Below are 18,517 nucleotides of genomic sequence, written 5' to 3' on the forward strand. Positions count from 1 at the left end.
GGCTGACTTGTGACAGATGCTGGTTGAAGAACGGGATGCCATACCACAGCAGTTTGTGACCAGGCTGGTGACCAGCATGAGGAGGAGGAGCCAGGCTGTTGGGGCTGTGTATGGTGCTTCCACACGCTACTGAGGCTCCTGTTTGTTAAATGAATAAATTGTTAAATTGTCAATATGTCTTGTTTCTTCAAACTTCAATAATCCAATCCACCAAACACCAAACAAGAGTCAATGGCAGAACCAGCTGTTTAGCATTGGCAGAGAAGATATGGCACATTTTTCATGGGCGCAACCCACATACTCAGCTCTGCTGCTCATCCCACAAATGCATAATCCTTACAAATGTGGCATCATTTAAAAGGGTAATAAACAGGCTTTCCAACGGTATAAGATTTATTGCCAAGAAGCATTGTTACATCAAAGAAATAATGTACCAGACACAAATTTTCTTACTTTTTGTTTTAAGTTTAGATGCCTGAAGTAAGCCTGTGACAGTAGCAATCTGAGAAGAAAGCTCAATGGCTTGTGCTACAAGCACAACCATAAACTGCATGTGCTCTTTAGGTTTAGCCTCTGAAAGGTTAAAGTTCTGTGGCACATTTACTTGGTACACTGCTAACACTTGCTGCTTCAACACTCAACTCTACAAAGATGAGATGCCACTGACAGGAACAGGAAAATTTACTTAGGTTAACCATACCAAATTGAAACTCAGCACACATCTCATTCATCAAGGTGAAATAATCTGACAGCAGTAGCATCACATTCATGTTAATGGCAGGTGATACTGAATCTACATGCTCAGTTTACTGTGTTCTGATGAAGGATTAAATTCATATAAGACGGCATGTGCAGCATTGTCAGCAGGTTATCAGTGCAAACAGATAGCAGCCTAAAAATGTAATTACTTGATCAGCAGATATAAAAACATCTGCCAATATTTACAGTTAATATATCAGCAAAAATAACAAAGTAGTAAAATAGCAGCAAAAAAGGGGAGAGATTTTTCATCACAGTCAGCCATGATATAAAGATGAATGCCCTGTTACATATTTTTTTTGTGTGCTAACGTTATTCTAATATACATGATTTTAGTGGTTTTTAGGCTTGATGTTTTTAATGTTTTTAACTCTGCTTTAATGTATTTTTTCAATTATTACTAATAAATAGGACAGAGCCATGGCATTTTTGATTGCCCTTTTTTGCACTCTCTGATTTCATCCTATGGTATAAACACTCAACAGTCACTTTATTAGGTACACCTTTTCAACTGCTTATTAACAGAAATAGCTAATCAGCCAATCACATGGCAGCAACTGAATGCATTTAGGCATGTAGGCGACAACTTACTGTGCTCCAATGGACTCCACAGTCACTGGATCTCAATCCAATAGATTTACATCATGGATGTGCAGCCGACAAATCTGCAGCAACTGCGTGATGCTATCATGTCAATAGAGACCAAAATCTCTGAGGAATGTTTCCAACAACTTGGGGAAAGTATGCCACAAAGAATTAAGGCAGTTCTGAAGACAAAAGGGGGTCCAACCCAGTACCAGCAAGATGTACCTAATAAAGTGGCCAGTGTGTATATAATATATAGATGCCATGCAGTTACTGCCAAAATTAATTTCTCAAAATAGCTAAAATCTGTTAAGGTTGCTCATACTTATACTTAATTATGTATTTTCTGTGATAAAGGGCTGTCTGAATGTTTTGCTGCAGAAACAAAGCAATTTCCTGAAAAGGATTAATAAAGCATCTATCTGATATATTCTTAAAACATATCAACCAGTACTTTTTTCACTGTGTTTGCTTCAAACTGTTAATTTAGTCAACTCATACTTTAGACATTATATATTACCTATTTAAAATGAACATAACAGGGTCAAGATGCCATAAGAAATATAAAAGCACAGAGTTTATTTTTAAATAAAGAGAAACTAATTTTTTCTCCGGGAGGTTTAAGGATGGGACTTAACTAGTTTTGCCATCAGTGTTGCAATAACACAAGCATATCCATCTAACAACCATTAGCCAAACCTTTACAATCACTCTTACACTTTACAATCCACTCTGAGGCAAATCAGAGGAAAGTACCGCTTCTCACCAGAATGTGATCAAAATTTACCCTGGCGCAGAAAACCAGAAACCTTCTCATTAAGGAGGCTAATTAAGAGATTGCCTGGGGCGTTATGATGAGATGAGCAGAAGACAGGATACAAGAGGAGAGAAGTGGAGCCCTTCTCCGATGTGCGCTCCGCCAGCGCTGTCAAGGGTTCTCCAAACATCACCAGCCAAGTCTGGAAGGGATGAGGGCCATTAAGTAAAGACTGCATAAAATAAGGGGTACCTGACGGGTCAGCGGCATTCTGATGTGGATAAAGTGACAAGCCTGATGCTACTTAATGCACACCAATTGTCTGAAGCCACTCTGCTAAGAGTCTCCTTCAGCAGCAGTGGAGTAGAAGGACTTTTTTTTTTCACAGGTCTGCTACACAGAAAAGGCAACGTCTTCACTAAATGTACAAAGAGGTGTAAATTATATAGAACCTGAGCAGGGAAGCACACTACTGATGTGCACAAGCAAGGGCCTGACAACTCTGCAAGAAGGGCAAGCTCAGAAATGAGATGTAGGAGATAGCACTCACTGGTTGCTACTTGCATGAGTTAGCCATTAAAGCAGTCACTGAAAGCTTGTTTTAAAGTTCTTGCTACATTTTTGCCTCTACATTTCTTTTACAACCAATCCCTATATAGCAAGTCATTATTTTTAACAATAACACCCCATTTATCCTCCATTAAAACCTCACCTTCTCTGAAATCCTTTATGAAAACAGACCAAGAACTGCAGAGTCCAGCAGGCCAAGCAAATTTGAGCGAAAGCAAGGTCAAACAGACTCATTCCCAAACTGCTGCTGCTGTTCACTCGGAGCATTCTCCAAACGAGTCGCTCGACTGTGAAAGCAACCCGGCTAGATCGCCTCTGCCACCCTGCATTCAACGCGCTGGCACTAACTGAACTGTACCGCTAAAATGGCTTGGCTTGTGAAAGACATCCAACGCCAGTGTGCCTGCCCCTTTTTTTCAATCTCCATTTTCTTCCTGAGGAAAGAGATGAAAAGAATAGAAGGAGAAAGGAAGTCACGGTGGAGGAGGAAGAAGAAGGGACAGATGAACAGAGTAAAGCTAAGAGAGGAGCGCGACTGAGAAAAAAACACAAAAATAAGGAGAGCAGAGAAGCAGGCTGCGGCCTCAGTAAGACAAAGAGAGAGTGAGCGGAGGACCTGCACTGGAGGAGAAAGTGAGCCTGAGAGTGCGAGACAGGAAGAGAAGGAGAGTCCAGTTAATTTCAGCATCCTCATCCGTGGCAGTGATGAATGATCTGGCTGCCTTCGCACAGCACACACATGCTGGCTAAACCTGACCTGTGGCTGACACAGGCACTACATTTCCCAGATTCCCATCTGTGATGATGTAGCTTTGAATTTTATAAAGAGTGAAGGTACAGTCATTTATTGCTATGCATCTTTACAATGTGTTCATCTTGTGTGTGTTAGAATGGCAGCTACACCACAGGAGGAATCCGGTGGTGAGTCATGGTGGAGAGGTGTAGTCATCCTCTTGTAATACCCCTACTCAACACACACTCACAGAATAATGCTCTATGAACACACACTTCTACCACGAACAGCATGTGTTGATCAGCCCCATGACGCAAACAACAGTCACTGGCCAATGCTGCAACATGACAGGGATACGTTTCAGGCCCAGTGACATGTCAAGTGACCCCACAGTACTGGACTTATAGTGACCAGTCTGTCTGCCTGCCTTCTTCTAAAAATGCATTTTATGACCCAGAAAATCTCATCCACTTCAATCATTCTCTTCTCTGCAAAAAGGAGACATTTGTTTAGGTCAAGCATTGCTTCACTGTATGAAACGTGATGCATCTCACACCATTTTAATATCATGTTTGACAGAGAGGCTCTCATTTTTTGTCATTCTTGTATTTTGCAACTGTAATGCTACATTAAAGATTCCTCATCAAGTAAACAGTGATCAGCTCTTTTCTTTACAGCAACACAGGAAAAGGAAATAGAAACTAAAGCTTGACGCACATTGATGACATCATAACTGTGGGCCAAATCCGTGTAAAAAAAAGTAAATATAGCCTAACTATATTTTTTATGTACTCCAGTTTCATGACATGCAAGTAGAAATCCTTTAATAACCATGCTTTGGAGATACCAAGAGAACACAGCATGTAAATATCTGACCCTGGTTTCTGCAGTACGTGCTGCAACATGATGACTGAGATGGTTGGAAAGCATGACACAACTGTACACTAAAAATGTAGAAACTTTCATGATGATGAGAATTATCAGCTTTCTTGAATGCAGGATGAAAATGAGAATGTAAATGCACTGTTTGGGATACATCATCTTGCAGACAACCCTTTTCTGCAAACACATTATAACACAGAAAAATAAGAAGTGAATTAAATCCAGGGCCTGAATACAATCCATCAAAGATCACATGCAAAACCAGGGTCAAGAGGTTTTCTATATGTGGACTATCTTAACCAGAAAACTGTCAAATTCAGACTTTTATTTACACCAAAATGATCATTACAGATGCAATAACTGTGAAAATTAGGGCCAACACAACTAACATAACAATTTAGCTAATTCTGACACCAATGTTTTCATTACTTCTTCTGGTGCAACGCTTCAAACGTGTCAGCATTTTCTCTCACATTTGACCATGAAATCAGGTCACTTTTTCTGCACTGTAAAACATCTCTTATTTGACTCAGCAGCTGGATATATCAGATGCCAGCATGACATTGATTGGACATAAACATTAGTAAATGACATCTCTGCATTCTACATTACATGGCTAAAGGCCAGTGTTTGTAAACAGGGCTGATATCCGCTGATGCACCAGTGCATCCTTGCAATCCCTTCGTTGCTGGTTATAAAATTCATGATGGTGTTAGTTGTCTGAGGATGACATTTGTTTGTTTTGCTAAATTTTAGAGATTTTCTCTGACAAACTGTCCCTCCAAACACAGAGACAGAAAACAGTGACATCTTAATATCAAATCTACATTTAGTTACTTCTTTAAATGGGATGCATCTACTTATAAATCTAGACATTTCAGTAGCTTTGATTACTATCCAAATGCAGCAATGCCACATTTGAACTGACCTGCTCATGTTTCAGTATCAACGATTAAAAGCAACTGACCATGTAATGCTGAAATGCAACGGACTGTTTCCTTTAACCCAACTTGATTTTGGTGGGCCAGGAAACCAGCCCATGTTTGTTGATTTAATAAAATGCAGTTTCATTGTTGTCACTATTTACCTTTGTGTTGAGGCTCATTCTAAATCCAGGCCGGCCAGCAGGACAAATCAGCCAAAGCTAAACGAGGTGTTTCCAAAAATAAATTTGAGGCACAAACTGCTCTGAAATATCCCTCTGTGGCAAGGAAGCCAGGTGATGTGGGCTGTTGGCATTGTGGATTCAATTCTGTCATGCCAGAACGTTTCCGTGTTTCTTCCCAATAAAGGTTTTATACACAACAGCCTTTACGGAGAATCAGCACTAGAGAAATTCTAACTCTTCTCAGCTTTAGAGACAAATACTGACATAGCTTGCAGCCACAGTTATAAGCAGAGGCACATTTTTAAGTCCCATCATTTTGTTAAGAGCAGTTTTTAGTGAGGAAGAAAGAGAAATTTCTGATTAATCTGCCTTTTGGATTGATATGGTCAGGTCTAAATCACATTATTATTTATGTTAGTATTCAAAGTTGCAAAATATGTGATGTACAATAATACTGCTCGCTATTGTGATGATGATACACTGTGGGATAAATTTACAAATACTGAGGAGAGCATGTTAGCCATTACTCACAATCCCTTTATAATATGATCTATACATGCCTACAAAGCTGATGTTCGTGACCTGTTTCTCCTAACCTTACACCAATTAACCAAGTACACGCTTGAGCTTCATAAGACTGCAAAACAGTAAAGCATGGCTTTATACTTATCCAGTAGTAATAATGATGTAGAGTAAGAGGGCATTTCTTGTTCGCGCATAAAATTATTTGTTTCAGATATCTCACGTTGCCACATGATGAATTTGCTTTTATCCTCGCCCTAATGTGTTTCAATACCTGTTAAACAACATAATATCTTGGTGTGCAAGCATTTAAACATAAATGTAGCATATTGGTCAATTTGTTAACATTCTTTTTGCATTGCAATGCATTTAGAGTGGCATTATTTGTTGAAACAGTGTGCAAAAAAAGAAAAAAGCAATATAACAACTTCATATGAGCTGCACAAAATGTGCCATTTGCTGATATTTCCATTTGGACTTCCTTTAAAACATTGTGCATCTGATCTGGCAAGTTTTTCTACAAATTACCTTGAAAATGATAAGGCTGTTTAAATATCTAAGTCAATGATTAGAGCCTGTCCGCTAAAATAAAGAGACACCTATAATTTGGCTAAGGGTTTCCTATTTAAAATGGCATAAATGTCAACAATTAGGTTAGTTTGATGCATTGCTCATTCAGACTATACCGCTGACATTTCTGTTCTGGACCAATACCCGAGTAAAACGAGTGTTAAGTTGTCAAGTTGTTTGAGCTGTAGATGCAGGGTCCGCTACCACGCCAATGACAGACACGTTTTTAACTTATTATATCCGGTTGACGATTTCATGATTTACAGTAGGATTAAGTTGGCCGAATGACGCGTGTGAAGTGTTTGAATCAACGTGAGTGGATGTGTGCAAACCTCCAGAACCAAAATACACCTTTGGCCCTACAGTAAAAAATAACACTCACCTTCTCTGCACAAACGCATGGCTTCTCGATTTTTCCCGAAGTCTTTGAAACTTTCTTCCGATTCAGCACCTGAAAACGAAGCGATCCGACACACAGACAAATAAATAGTTGCACTTGCTTGCCTACCCGTGCTGTAGCTACCAGTAGCGTTTCTTCATATTACACCAAAAACTGCATGCAATCGGCCAAAAAAAGGACAGGACTGGCAACTGCCGCGCTCTACCTCGCTTCCTCGCGCACATTCGGGGCGCTGGGGAACTCACCGTCGTTGCCGTGGAGTTTGGCGGCGTCGACCCAGTTGCTCCAAGGCTGTCCCAGCATTATTTCTGGACTAGGCAATGATCTCCGCTCCGCAACAGTCGCCATTGCTGTGGAGCCTTCTCCCCGCTGGATCTGCTGCTGCTTCAGCTGCTGCCTGGCCGCTCGGCGCTGCTCCCCCCTGACGTCATCCTCGGCCCTTTCCGACATTCTTTCCGCTACAATGTAACAACACAAGAGTCAGCGTTGGTCGCGCTCGGGATAGGAGGACTTTTTCACTGATTGACACGGGCAAACGCGTGTTGTTACACCGTACCCGCCCTCAAAAAAGAAAAAAAAGGTGTGTGTGGCCACTTTGACAAGCAACAAGTACAGAGCTTTAACAACATATGACATACACAGCAGTGACAGCCTGTTTATCTGACGGTTTACGGCTTCATGGCGAGTTAGCTTAACCTGGTGGATAATTTTGAACCTAGCGTGTCAATATGGCATAAGCTTGTACACTACATGCTTTTGTTTGACCTTAGTTTTCACTAATTAACAAAGTTCCATTAAATTCACATATCGGCATTAAGCATTACATATTTAAAACAAGTGTACAACGAAATAGAGTTGTCCCACTCTTCATAATGTTACATTATTTATTTGTATTTAATCTGCAAAAGGGCTAATAGTATATCACTTAATTACAGCCTCCTTGCTGAATCCCATCACAGTTGTCGATTTTTTTTATTTTGCATAATTCTGCAATAAATAAAATGCATATAAATGTTTTACATGCCACTTCATAAATCATTGGTTCTCAGCTTGTAGGTTGGGACCCAAAAGTGGGTCGCAAAGCTCTTTTTGTGAATGTGTGCCATGAAAAAAGCATGGTAGAAATTCTGTACACAGAAGCCTTAAATGGACAGAGGGTAAAATCATACCTGTATTTTTTTAGGTTCTATGATTAATGTCCCTGGGAAGCGGTAAAAAAAATCTTTATTTTAGACTTGTTGTATGACAGGCCACTGTGTTATGAACCATCAGGTCGAATTTCAGTCAGAGCTCAGCTGCTTGGCAGAGAGAAAGCAAAAGGTGGAGGACAAAATATTTTGTTTTCCGGTACAAATGCCTCGTTATGATAATTTTAATTATCCGTAGTCCACTGTGGCTGTTACATTTGGGAAAATTACCTCACAATAAACATAAACGCAGCCTATAGCTGGCTGTCAACTTTTAATGAAGGCAGTGACATCAGCTAACAACAGACTGTACAGAGATGAACTGCTCAGATTTCATATTGTTGTGGAGTTGGGGGGCCGGGTAATTCCCCATCAAGGTGATGTCATGTGCTCATATTTTTGCCCTGCCCAAATCAAACCAAGCCAGGAAAGAGGGGAACAGCTTTCCGATGGTCTAAATCCAAAATTCATTCACCTGTAGATCTCAGTGTTCTCACATTTACAGTAGCCTTATTCTAACCTACCTCGTGTGTTTGGTCACAAAGTTTGGATTTCACTTTACAGGGACTTTAAGATTAAATTTCAGAATTTCTCTCAATCTTTCTTCTGATTTATCTCCTTTTCGTTTAATAACACTGCTATTTTTCTCAATATAATAAGGAAATTCCTCAAGAAATTAAAAAATTTCCATGGAGTAAAAGAAAAAGGAGTAAAATAAGATGTATGCATGCATGTCATTCTGCAACATGTGCTTTTAAGCATGTTTGTTTTGTCTTATCACTTTGTTTAAAATCTATTGTTTCCATTCTGGTTCTAAAATTGTTACTGAGTATATTTAAGTGGTTGAATGTTTTCAAAAAACCTGGTCACGATTTCCCTTAAGGTGGCCGTGATGGGTCCCGATGTCTGACCAGTTGACAAACACCGTCTTAAATTAAAGAAGACATCCAGAAGAGGCTGACATGAAACAGGATGCTGCTGGAAGAATATGCATGTATAACATTTTAATGGAAAAAATATCATAACATACAGTAACTTACCACTGGAACCAATGTGACACTTAGAGATGAGGAAAAAAATAGCCACCCTGTCTTTTTGTAAACTATTTCCCAAGTGATGTTAAACAGAGAAAGGAATTTTCAGCATTAAAGCTTTTCTAAACATCTTAGTTTTATTTTGGATGCTTTCACTATTTCATTTGCACAGAGAAACCAAACTAGTTCACAAAAACCAAAAAGTACCACGGTCTAAATTATTAGCGCCCCTGATGCTAACAGTCAGTTGTGTCTCCTTTTTCCTGGTTAACAGCCTGCAGTTGTCTGCTGTAGTTTTTAACAAGTCTCTGACACGTCTCCTGAGGAATCCCAGCCAATTCTTCATTCAAGCTCCTCCAGTTCACCCCACAGATATTTAATGGGAAAATCAAGGCTTTGTGCAGGCCAGTCAGTAAGGTTCACTTTGGTCTTCTGAAGGCAGTTCTTCACCAGGGGCTACATATGTTTTGAGTCGTTGTTGTGTTGGGTGACAAAGCGACAGCCCAGACCCAGTTTTGCTGCCGACTACTTCAAGTTTTCTTTCAAAAACTCCACATATCCTTCTTTCTTCATTCCTTCCACCTTTACAAGATTCCTAGTTCCAGACGCACTGAAGCATCTTCAAAGCATAATACTCCTCCACCATGTTTCGCTGTGGGGATGGTGTTCTTTGGGTTATACTAGCCTCCCTTCTTCCTCCAAACATAAGCAACACCTATATGGCCAAAGAGCTCTAGTTTGATCCAATCTAACCAAAGGACACGCTTTCAGTATTCATAATCCTTCTCCAGGTTGTCCTTAGTATACTTCGGTCTAAGGTTGTCCTTAGTAAACCTCTCAGTCCATTCCTGTGCAGGGCTATAGTGATGGTCTTCTTTGGGACTACAATTCCAGACTTGGCTAAATCATTCTCTAGTGTCTTTCAGCTGTACTGGGGTCTGTAGACACATCTCTCACTAGTTTTCTTTACAGAGTCTTTGAAATCTTACTCTTCCTACCTCTGCCAGGCTTGCTCTGGACTGTGTGGCTCTCTTTGAATTTCTTCATGATAATTCTCACTCCAGTTCTTGACTCTTGGAAACGCTGTGATAACTTTTTATAGCCGCCTACTGCTTTTGTGTGCATCAACAATTCTTTTTCTCAAGTCTAAACTGATTTCTTTAGTTTTAAACCATGATGCTTTCTCAAATGACAGCTCAAACCCTTACTGAAGTTTTTACACTGCGTTAATAAGAACATAACCCTCAGTAAAACACATCATTGCACAACAGTGGTTGGAACAACAAAAAAGGTCCATTCTAAAGTGGTCAAATAATTTTGGCCATGGTAGTTTTTGGACGAATACTTTTGTTTCTCTGTGAAAGTTAAAAATAAAAGCATCCAAAATAATTCTAGGATGTTTGAAAAAGCTGTGTTAAAAATTCCTTTCTCTGTTTAACAGCACTTTGGAAATACTTTAAAGAAATATAATTTTCATGGGGGGGGGGGGGGGGGGGTAATGATTCTGTTCTGTTGGTATTTAATTGTTTGTGTATTTTTACCTTGATATGAAGCCAAACACAAAGTTATGGACACATCACTGTTGTTTGGCCTTATATTAACACAAGCTCAATGTTGCATTTATTACTGTTCAATGAAATTTCCAAAAAGCATAAAACAATTTGATTTATGACCAGTATTATGAAAACATTTTCCAGTGGTTGCTAAGTGTCCCGATAATAAAAGACAGTTATGCACAACATAGGTGTCTTTACTTTCACTTTCAAAATGAACTGTTTGTGATCAACAAAATTCACGTTCAACTGACAAAAGCTGGGAAGGAAGAAAAGAAATAGTGGTTTACCAAAAACATTAAGCATAAATTCTGATTAATCCTGCAGTTATTTAAAACACAAATGAACTGTAAAAATGGCATCATCATTTCTGGACCTCATCTCAAGATTTTCCGTGAAGTTTTAGAGAATGACAAATAGATGGATAACGTGCCTTTTCTTCTCTTCTATTTCAACTTGGATGATAATCTTTAGACCAGTGGTTCTCAACTGGTGTGTCAGGACCCAAAAGTGGGTGGCAAGTTTGTCTAGGGGTCTTATAAGTGCTTAAGTTCCATTGTTTAAAAATTAAATTTTTTTCCGCGAAGTATTCAGGAATTTTCATTTGAATTTACCCAAACTCAGGGGGATTTTTAAGGAAAGGTAAGTAATTTTCCCAAAAAGGTTAAGGAGTTTTGCCAAATATTTTTTTGGGGTCCTTAGGGATGTATCCTCTTCATTTTAAGAAAATTTCCACAAGGAACAAGAGACTTTAAGGACTTCTTTTTTCAGAAACTCTCAGCAATCTTCTTCAAAAATATTTCAGGAATTTTCAAGGGAAGCATGAGGACATTTTTGAATAAAGTTTTTAGGATTTAACTGAGATTTTCCCAGGAATGTTCAGGAATCTTTTAGAATGCTCTCTAGGATTTTTTATTCTGTATTCATTCTAATGTATGTCTTATTTTCATCAGTCGTTTTGTTCTGTCACAGTTTCATATAGGATCCAAACAGCACCATGTTTTATTAAATAAATCCAAACGATTGACAAATACATCAGAAATTTATGTCATGATCTGTTATTGTAGAACCTGTGGTGGGTCCCGAGGCTGGACCAGTTAAGAACCACTGCTTTAGACACAACCGGCTTTCAGTTTGACAGAAAACAGGGACAGTTTAGGCAGCTTTAACAGTTCTTTTTTTCTTGCTGTTTTCTGGTATCAATGAATGGCAGAAGCAAATGAATGAATCATTAAGAACCTTGAGCAAAACTGACCTTGGTCTTCTGTGTCTTTAGACTTAGTTTAGTAATATCTGCAGGATTAGCTACTAGTATTTGAATTAAAAATGTTTCATTTCTTTTCCTTTCATATGCACACCCTTTATGACACACTGCTCCTATGTATCAGTGTTTTAAATAGATTGCCACTCCACAATCGATACAGAATATCAGGCTGCGTAGGTCAGAAAGCAGTCTGTGCAATAAAAAAAACAATTGTTAATACAGAAAAACTCTGGAAATAGCATCCAACACATCACTATCAAAACAAGTGACCGGCCTTGGTGTTTTCTTCTGGAAAAAAAAAGCAGTTCACCATACTGTGAGCAAACAGTTGATTTGACAAATAATAATCTATGAATGTGAGGCTCTTCTACAGTGTAATTGTTGTAAACACAAAACTGCTCATTGTCATACTTCACTTAAAAGGAGACTTTCCAGAGGCATGCACTGCAGATTGTTACACATCTTGATGAGTAATTTCCCCATTCAGCCCAGTACTACAAATTAGAAGAGTCTGGGGTTGACATTCTTGGTTAAAGTTTTTCAGTTTTTCCTTCTTTTTTAGTTTCATGTATGAAACACTAATCCTTGATAAAAGCCTCACCAGCATAGATATGCACTTTAATCTCTTTATGTGGGGATATTTTAAAGATATTACATTTCACAAAAAGTTATTTGTAAATCACAAAAAGTCCAATAAAGTCTGTATGATAACATACACCTCACCTGCAACCCAACAAACAAAATTTATCCTCACTATTAAACTACCACGAAGAGTTGTCCCAAAACCCTTAAATGAAAACATATTCAATCACACTACATGAAGGGAACTGAGGGAACTAAATGAATTAGGAGTGCATGATATTACTGGCATGATTTGGTATTGGCAGATGCTAATATTTCTGCCTCATCTCTTTAACCTATGTTCTACTGAGTGATGTTTCAGGTCTGAAGTACAGCTAGTTTAATTTTGAAGCTGGAGAAGAACATGATTTTTGCTTTATTTCAAGAAATGTGTAAGAATCGTCTGAAAACATGTTGCTTAGTTAGGAGAACTGATTTTAATTCAAAATGATATGCTCCATAAAAGTAAATGTTTATGTATAGTGCACTGCAGAGCTCTCCCTGTTGTTACAGTACTGTTGGTAGCTCTCAAAAAAGGCATATAAAGCTTGGCTTTGCTACAACTGTAGCAAATTTTACATTTAAAGCACATGTAATTCAAAGAAGTAACTTTAATTTTTTATGATTGAATGTCTTTATTCAAGAAAGACTACATCTAGCATTTACTGTAGAAAAAAAAAATTGTTTTTCTTGTTTCTAAAATAAACTGACAGTCACATTAAAATGAACAGGTCAATTATAGAACAGGAGACTTGATGCCCTTTACTCTGAAAAAGTTGATTATAAGTTCGTATTGATATCAGCAATTAAATAATTTATAAAAATCTAAAATGTGTTTCTGGGAACCAATAAAAATGCATCTTTAGAAAATGAGAGGGATGTCTGTTTACTGTTTTGTTAAAAAATTACACACTCAAATCTGACATGTTTCTATTTTCTTGTATATGTAACATCAGTCTTTATATAACACTAGTAAAAATAAAATGATACTGGTATCCTTCAATACCATGGCAAAAATTGGAGTCCTACGCACCAAATAATGGATCTTTTTTGCATTTCATGATCTGAAACTGAAACTACACCTTCAGATTTTTCAGAACTGAGACATTCCCAATGTCCATGCAGATTAGAAAGTCTAAAGGAATTTGCTAGCAACAATTGTTACATTCCACTCCAACACACCTGTCTTTTGAATTGTAATTAAACTTTTCTGGCCATGCCTTGGGTACTGTTCAATACTATTGACCTATAACATATCAGAGATGATACTGTTGTACTGTACATGATACTGAAAAGCAATGAAATGTAAAAAGTTGTGACAACCTTAGTAGCATAAGAAAGCCCTATCCAACAATTTATGATAATCACATAGGCAACTGCAAAATAGAGACGTGATCAGCTGAGTGTAAAGTAGTGAGTCCCTTACCTTAGCAAAAAAAGAAAAAAAGGAACTTAATTGTAGCCCTATCAGCCGATCCTCATCAGTTTGGGTGATCGCTGACGGCCACACACACTGGAGAGGAAGTCTGGAATCACACACAAGTTTATACACACATTGAGAGGAGATGAGTTAGAATCAGCTTCTTTATGTTCTATTTTATTTGCCTTGAATGGATAATGTGAATATATAATACTCCGACGAGAGAGCTCTAAAGCTAGGTCTTTCGTGAAAACCCTCCTCCATGCGGTGCTCCAATCTATTGAGTACCATCCCTAAACATCCTGTCCACTCCCTAAGTAATACTTTCCTAAGACTGAGACCATAAAATTCAAGCACTGCTGCAATCTTGCACCAATGCAAGATACACCGTTAGTCTGGATTTATTCCGATAAGAAAATAATCCACTTAAAAGAGCAAAATCCAAAGTCATATTGAAAAAGTCATGTCCAAATTCATGGTAACTGATGAGTTAAAAGGCTTACTTTGTATTTTTAAACATTCATAACACTAAACTTTTATACTGACTGCCATAACAATTTTAGCCTAACTAGCAAAAGGTCACTCCAAACCGATCTGTCTTCTTGAGATTTTGACGCCAAATAGTTTTGACTTTTTTTCCCCTTTATGACAACAGAAATATAAAGATGTTATTCTTTTGCAAGCAAAGCAACTTGCTGATAACAATTTATTATTCAAATCATTAAAAACAGCTAGCAGAGTAAACAACAAACATTTATAATCGTCCACTAAAGAATAAAAAAAGTGCACACTGCATGTCAAAAATCAAACCCATAGCAGTCAATCAGGACTGCTGAATGGTGGCATTACTGTACGTTAGTGCATGATGATAATGTCCTTGTATCCTGTATATTTTTGTCCATACTTCACCTTTACCTTCAGCTAGTAAGTGGGCGGGTGAAAATATTGTGGTTTAATATAACATCACAATACTAGCGTGAAGTGGTGAGGAAAAACTACCAAATATAATATATTTTAAACACAATATCACATAGCATCAACTGATATTGACATAGTAACCTCTAGTATGCAGATTACTTGTTAAACTGAATAATAATGCCCAGCCATTGCTTGAAACAAGTTATCTGGATTAAAGAATTATGCTAAAAAAAATTAGATGATCATATTACAATTTGATTGCACTGAAGTCAGCAAGACACCATATTAAATTTCCATCCTGCCATAATTAAAAACTTTTTAAAAGAAGTGTCACGTTGACATCAGAGTAAATGTATTGTAATAAGTATGTCATAATTTTCCCATTTGTACCGGTATATTTCAATAAACACATCAGTACTCGTGGCTTAGGCTAAACTCATCAGTGATTTGGGCTAAATAAAACCGACATATGATTGCCATTGTTGGCATAATAGGATATTAAGTCATTTTTCTAGAATAAAGTAACTTCCCATTGAAAGCAGATTGCAACTTTACTGGACAACTCAGTTAGCTTGCTTACATTAGCTAGCAGATACCAACAGGCAGCTGTTTCATTGGCTAGCGATACTCCCACCTCTACTAAACATTAATCACACTAACGTTTATTAACTTTTTCCCTGAAAATTTGAAAAGAAATTTGACAATTAACGGTGTATACCATATGAGTGCGCGGGAACCTGTGTATCAGGTGTTGTGTCGTGAAATGAAGCTCCTTGCAGTGTGAGTCAGTGACTGGTACAAACGTTACTAGAGAGCAGCGGTGGCTACATTAGCCTGCTAGCTGAAGCCTGTAGCCAGCCATGACTAGCGTTAGCGAGGGAAGCTGGCAGAAGCCTGACAGCACAGCAGAAGTCATTAGCAGTCGTCATCGGTCGACAAAAACTTCACTCTTACCCAGGCTCTCGCTGAAGTAGACGAAGACGTGACCCCAGGCAGACACAAATGAACTGGATGCACCGGGCAAAAGAGACAGAAGACGGTGGTAAAGAGCGAGTGCAGTGCTTAGCCTCTGTGGAGGTCTTCACCTGGTGCTTCCATGTCTGTTTACCAGACTGCATTCTGGGACAGAGACGTCACTGCGCCAGGACGCACGCACATTCTAATGACTTAAAGCGGCTTCTCCATAATCAAGGTATTTCTGGTCTCATATTTTCACTCAGATATAACGTCAGAGACTGGAAAGCTTGGTGACGAGCACTTCACTGCATGCATGTCATTTTTAATTAAAATAAAGTTAAAGATGAACTTGAAACACTTACTACTGTCTGTGTATTACTGTGTGATATCTCTCTCACCAGAGTGAGAGCCAGTTGTTTTAAGAGAACCAACACATCAACTAGGACTGCAACTGAACTGCACTGAAGGGCCCCCACACCCCAGCAAAAGGGCTGCGTATTAACCACAGGTGTGAAGCCAACACTGGGTGTTGGTAAAGGGCAGTATGCTGCAGCACAGCAGAGAGATCATGAAGATCCTTCCAGGACTATTATTAAATAAAAATAAGGAGCTTGTTGCAGTTTGTATATGAGCTAATGCTGGCTGTCAACATTAGGTGGCAGTATGAAAAAGGAAGATGCTGGTATGAAAAACTGATCAGGTCAGGACTGTTATCTTTTTATTGTGCACTTTATAGGAGATTGGACATTTTAAGTAGGAGGACCTATCAGATTCTTACAGTAGGTGGCACTAAATCAAAACAATTAAATCAACATTTAAATGTGTAAAAAGTAAGACCTTGATCACAAGTGTTAAATTTGAATAAAATCCTACGATTCATGTCAGAGTTAAGCCAACGTTCTGTCTGAAATGGCAAGATATTGAAATGCTCACCATTTAGAGAGCAGTAAGGCGTTCTCCAATGAAACATGGCAGAGTTGTTGAAAAATATTGAGGTCTTTATTTCAAAATCTAAGCTTGTTAGGCCCGAACCGAGTAAGAGGAATTAACAAATGGCCTCAGCATGTCACTTCCTTTAATCATTAAGGGGGGCTATGAAGAGATATCAACATGTAGGCATGTTCATCCTTAGACAATTAATACATCAGTTTATTGAAAAAAACAATAAAAATGCAATGCAATCCATCATGATAATTCATAAAAACTTATTTGTAAAATGGACCAAATGGACTTTTTGGCCTAAATGCAAGGCACTATGTGTTGCAGAGAAACTAACACTGCACATCACCCTAAACACACCATCCCCACCGTGAAACATGGGGGTGGCAGCATCATGCTGTGGGGACGTTTTCTTCAGCCAGGACAGGGAGGCTGGTCAGAGTTGATAGCAAAATGGATGGAGCCAAATACAGGGCAATCTTGGAGGAAAACCTGTTAGAAAAGACTTGTGACTGGGGTGGAGGTTCATCTTCCAGCAGGACAACAACAGTAAACATACAGCCAGAGCTACACTGGAATGGTTGGTTAAGATTGAAGCATATTCATACGTTAGAATGGCCCAGTCAAAGTCCAGACCTAAATCCCATTGAGAATCTGTGGCAAGACTTGAAAATTGCTGCTCACAGACGCTCTCCATCAAATTTGACTAAGCTTGAGCTATTTTGCAAAGAGGAATAAGCAAAAATTTCAGTCTCTAGATATGCAAAGTTGGTAGAGACATACCCCAAAAGACCAGCAGCAGTAATTGCAGCAAAGGTGGCTCCACAAAGTATTGACTCCAGGGGGGCTAAATACTTTTGCATACCACACTTGACAGATTTTCATTTGTAAAAAAAAAATGTTAAAGTCATGTATAATTTTCCTTCCACTTCACAATTATGCACCACTTTGTGTTGGTCTATTGCATGAAATCCCAATAAAATATATTTACATTTGTGGTTGTAACACGAAGACATGTGGAGAAATTCAAGGGGTATAAATACTTTTTCAAGCCACTGTAAATCAAGTGTCAACCTTGATCAATTCCTTGTTCACATTATTCTTAAGATGGTCGAAGTTTCTGTGTGACGAAAATAAATCTGTGTCATCAGCAAATAATACTTTGTGTAAAATCATTTACATAAAGGATACAAAGGAGTGGACCTAATATTGATCCTTGTGGGACCCCATATTCTATATCTTTACTTTGAGACCTTTTCATGTACATATTGCTCCCTTCCATGAATATAACTCCTAAACCAGTTTAATGCAGTGCCCCTGACACCATAATGGTGCAGTTTACCCAGGAGAATGTTAAAATCAATCATGTCAAATGCTTTTGATAAATCAAGGGAAATCTTTACACCACACTCACCTTTATCAATAGCACCATTGATTTTGTCAACAAGATCAAGCATCACCACACAGGTTCTACTCTTCTTCCTAAAGCCATATTGTGACGGGACAAGAATCTTTAATCCATCTAGATAGTCATGTAGTCTGTAGTAGACAATTTTTCAAATACTTTAGACAGGCTGGGCAGAATAGATATGGATAGATAGTTATGCATATTATTTTTCTCACCAGCTTTAAATACTGGAATTATCTTAGCTATTTTTGTCATTTTGGCACCACACCACAAAACAGAGAAAGATTAACAGTGTAAACAAGTAGATCTATGATTTCACTCACAATAGCT

At 38.4% G+C, this 18,517-nt stretch overlaps 1 protein-coding gene across 2 annotated transcripts in view; it reads right to left on the reverse strand.

Annotated features, from left to right (window-relative positions):
* The window catches only part of LOC121506886 (ataxin-7), a 43,973-nt gene extending 27,993 nt beyond the window's left edge, over positions 1–15,980 (reverse strand). The window contains exons 1-4 of one of the 2 annotated variants that reach the window (XM_041782879.1): positions 15,838–15,980; positions 13,972–14,071; positions 7,132–7,344; positions 6,869–6,937 (exon numbers count right to left, since the gene is read on the reverse strand). In XM_041782879.1, the coding sequence (XP_041638813.1) occupies positions 6,869–6,937; positions 7,132–7,336 (274 nt within the window). In that variant the 5' untranslated portion in view covers positions 7,337–7,344; positions 13,972–14,071; positions 15,838–15,980. Of the gene's footprint in view, positions 1–6,868; positions 6,938–7,131; positions 7,345–13,971; positions 14,072–15,601; positions 15,675–15,837 lie in introns of those variants that run through there. The other variant, XM_041782880.1, reaches the window with a different exon arrangement.
* Between the last annotated feature and the right edge of the window lie 2,537 nt (positions 15,981–18,517).

Source organism: Cheilinus undulatus, linkage group 3 (assembly GCF_018320785.1).
Source record: "Cheilinus undulatus linkage group 3, ASM1832078v1, whole genome shotgun sequence".
Classification (NCBI taxonomy): domain Eukaryota; kingdom Metazoa; phylum Chordata; class Actinopteri; order Labriformes; family Labridae; genus Cheilinus; species Cheilinus undulatus.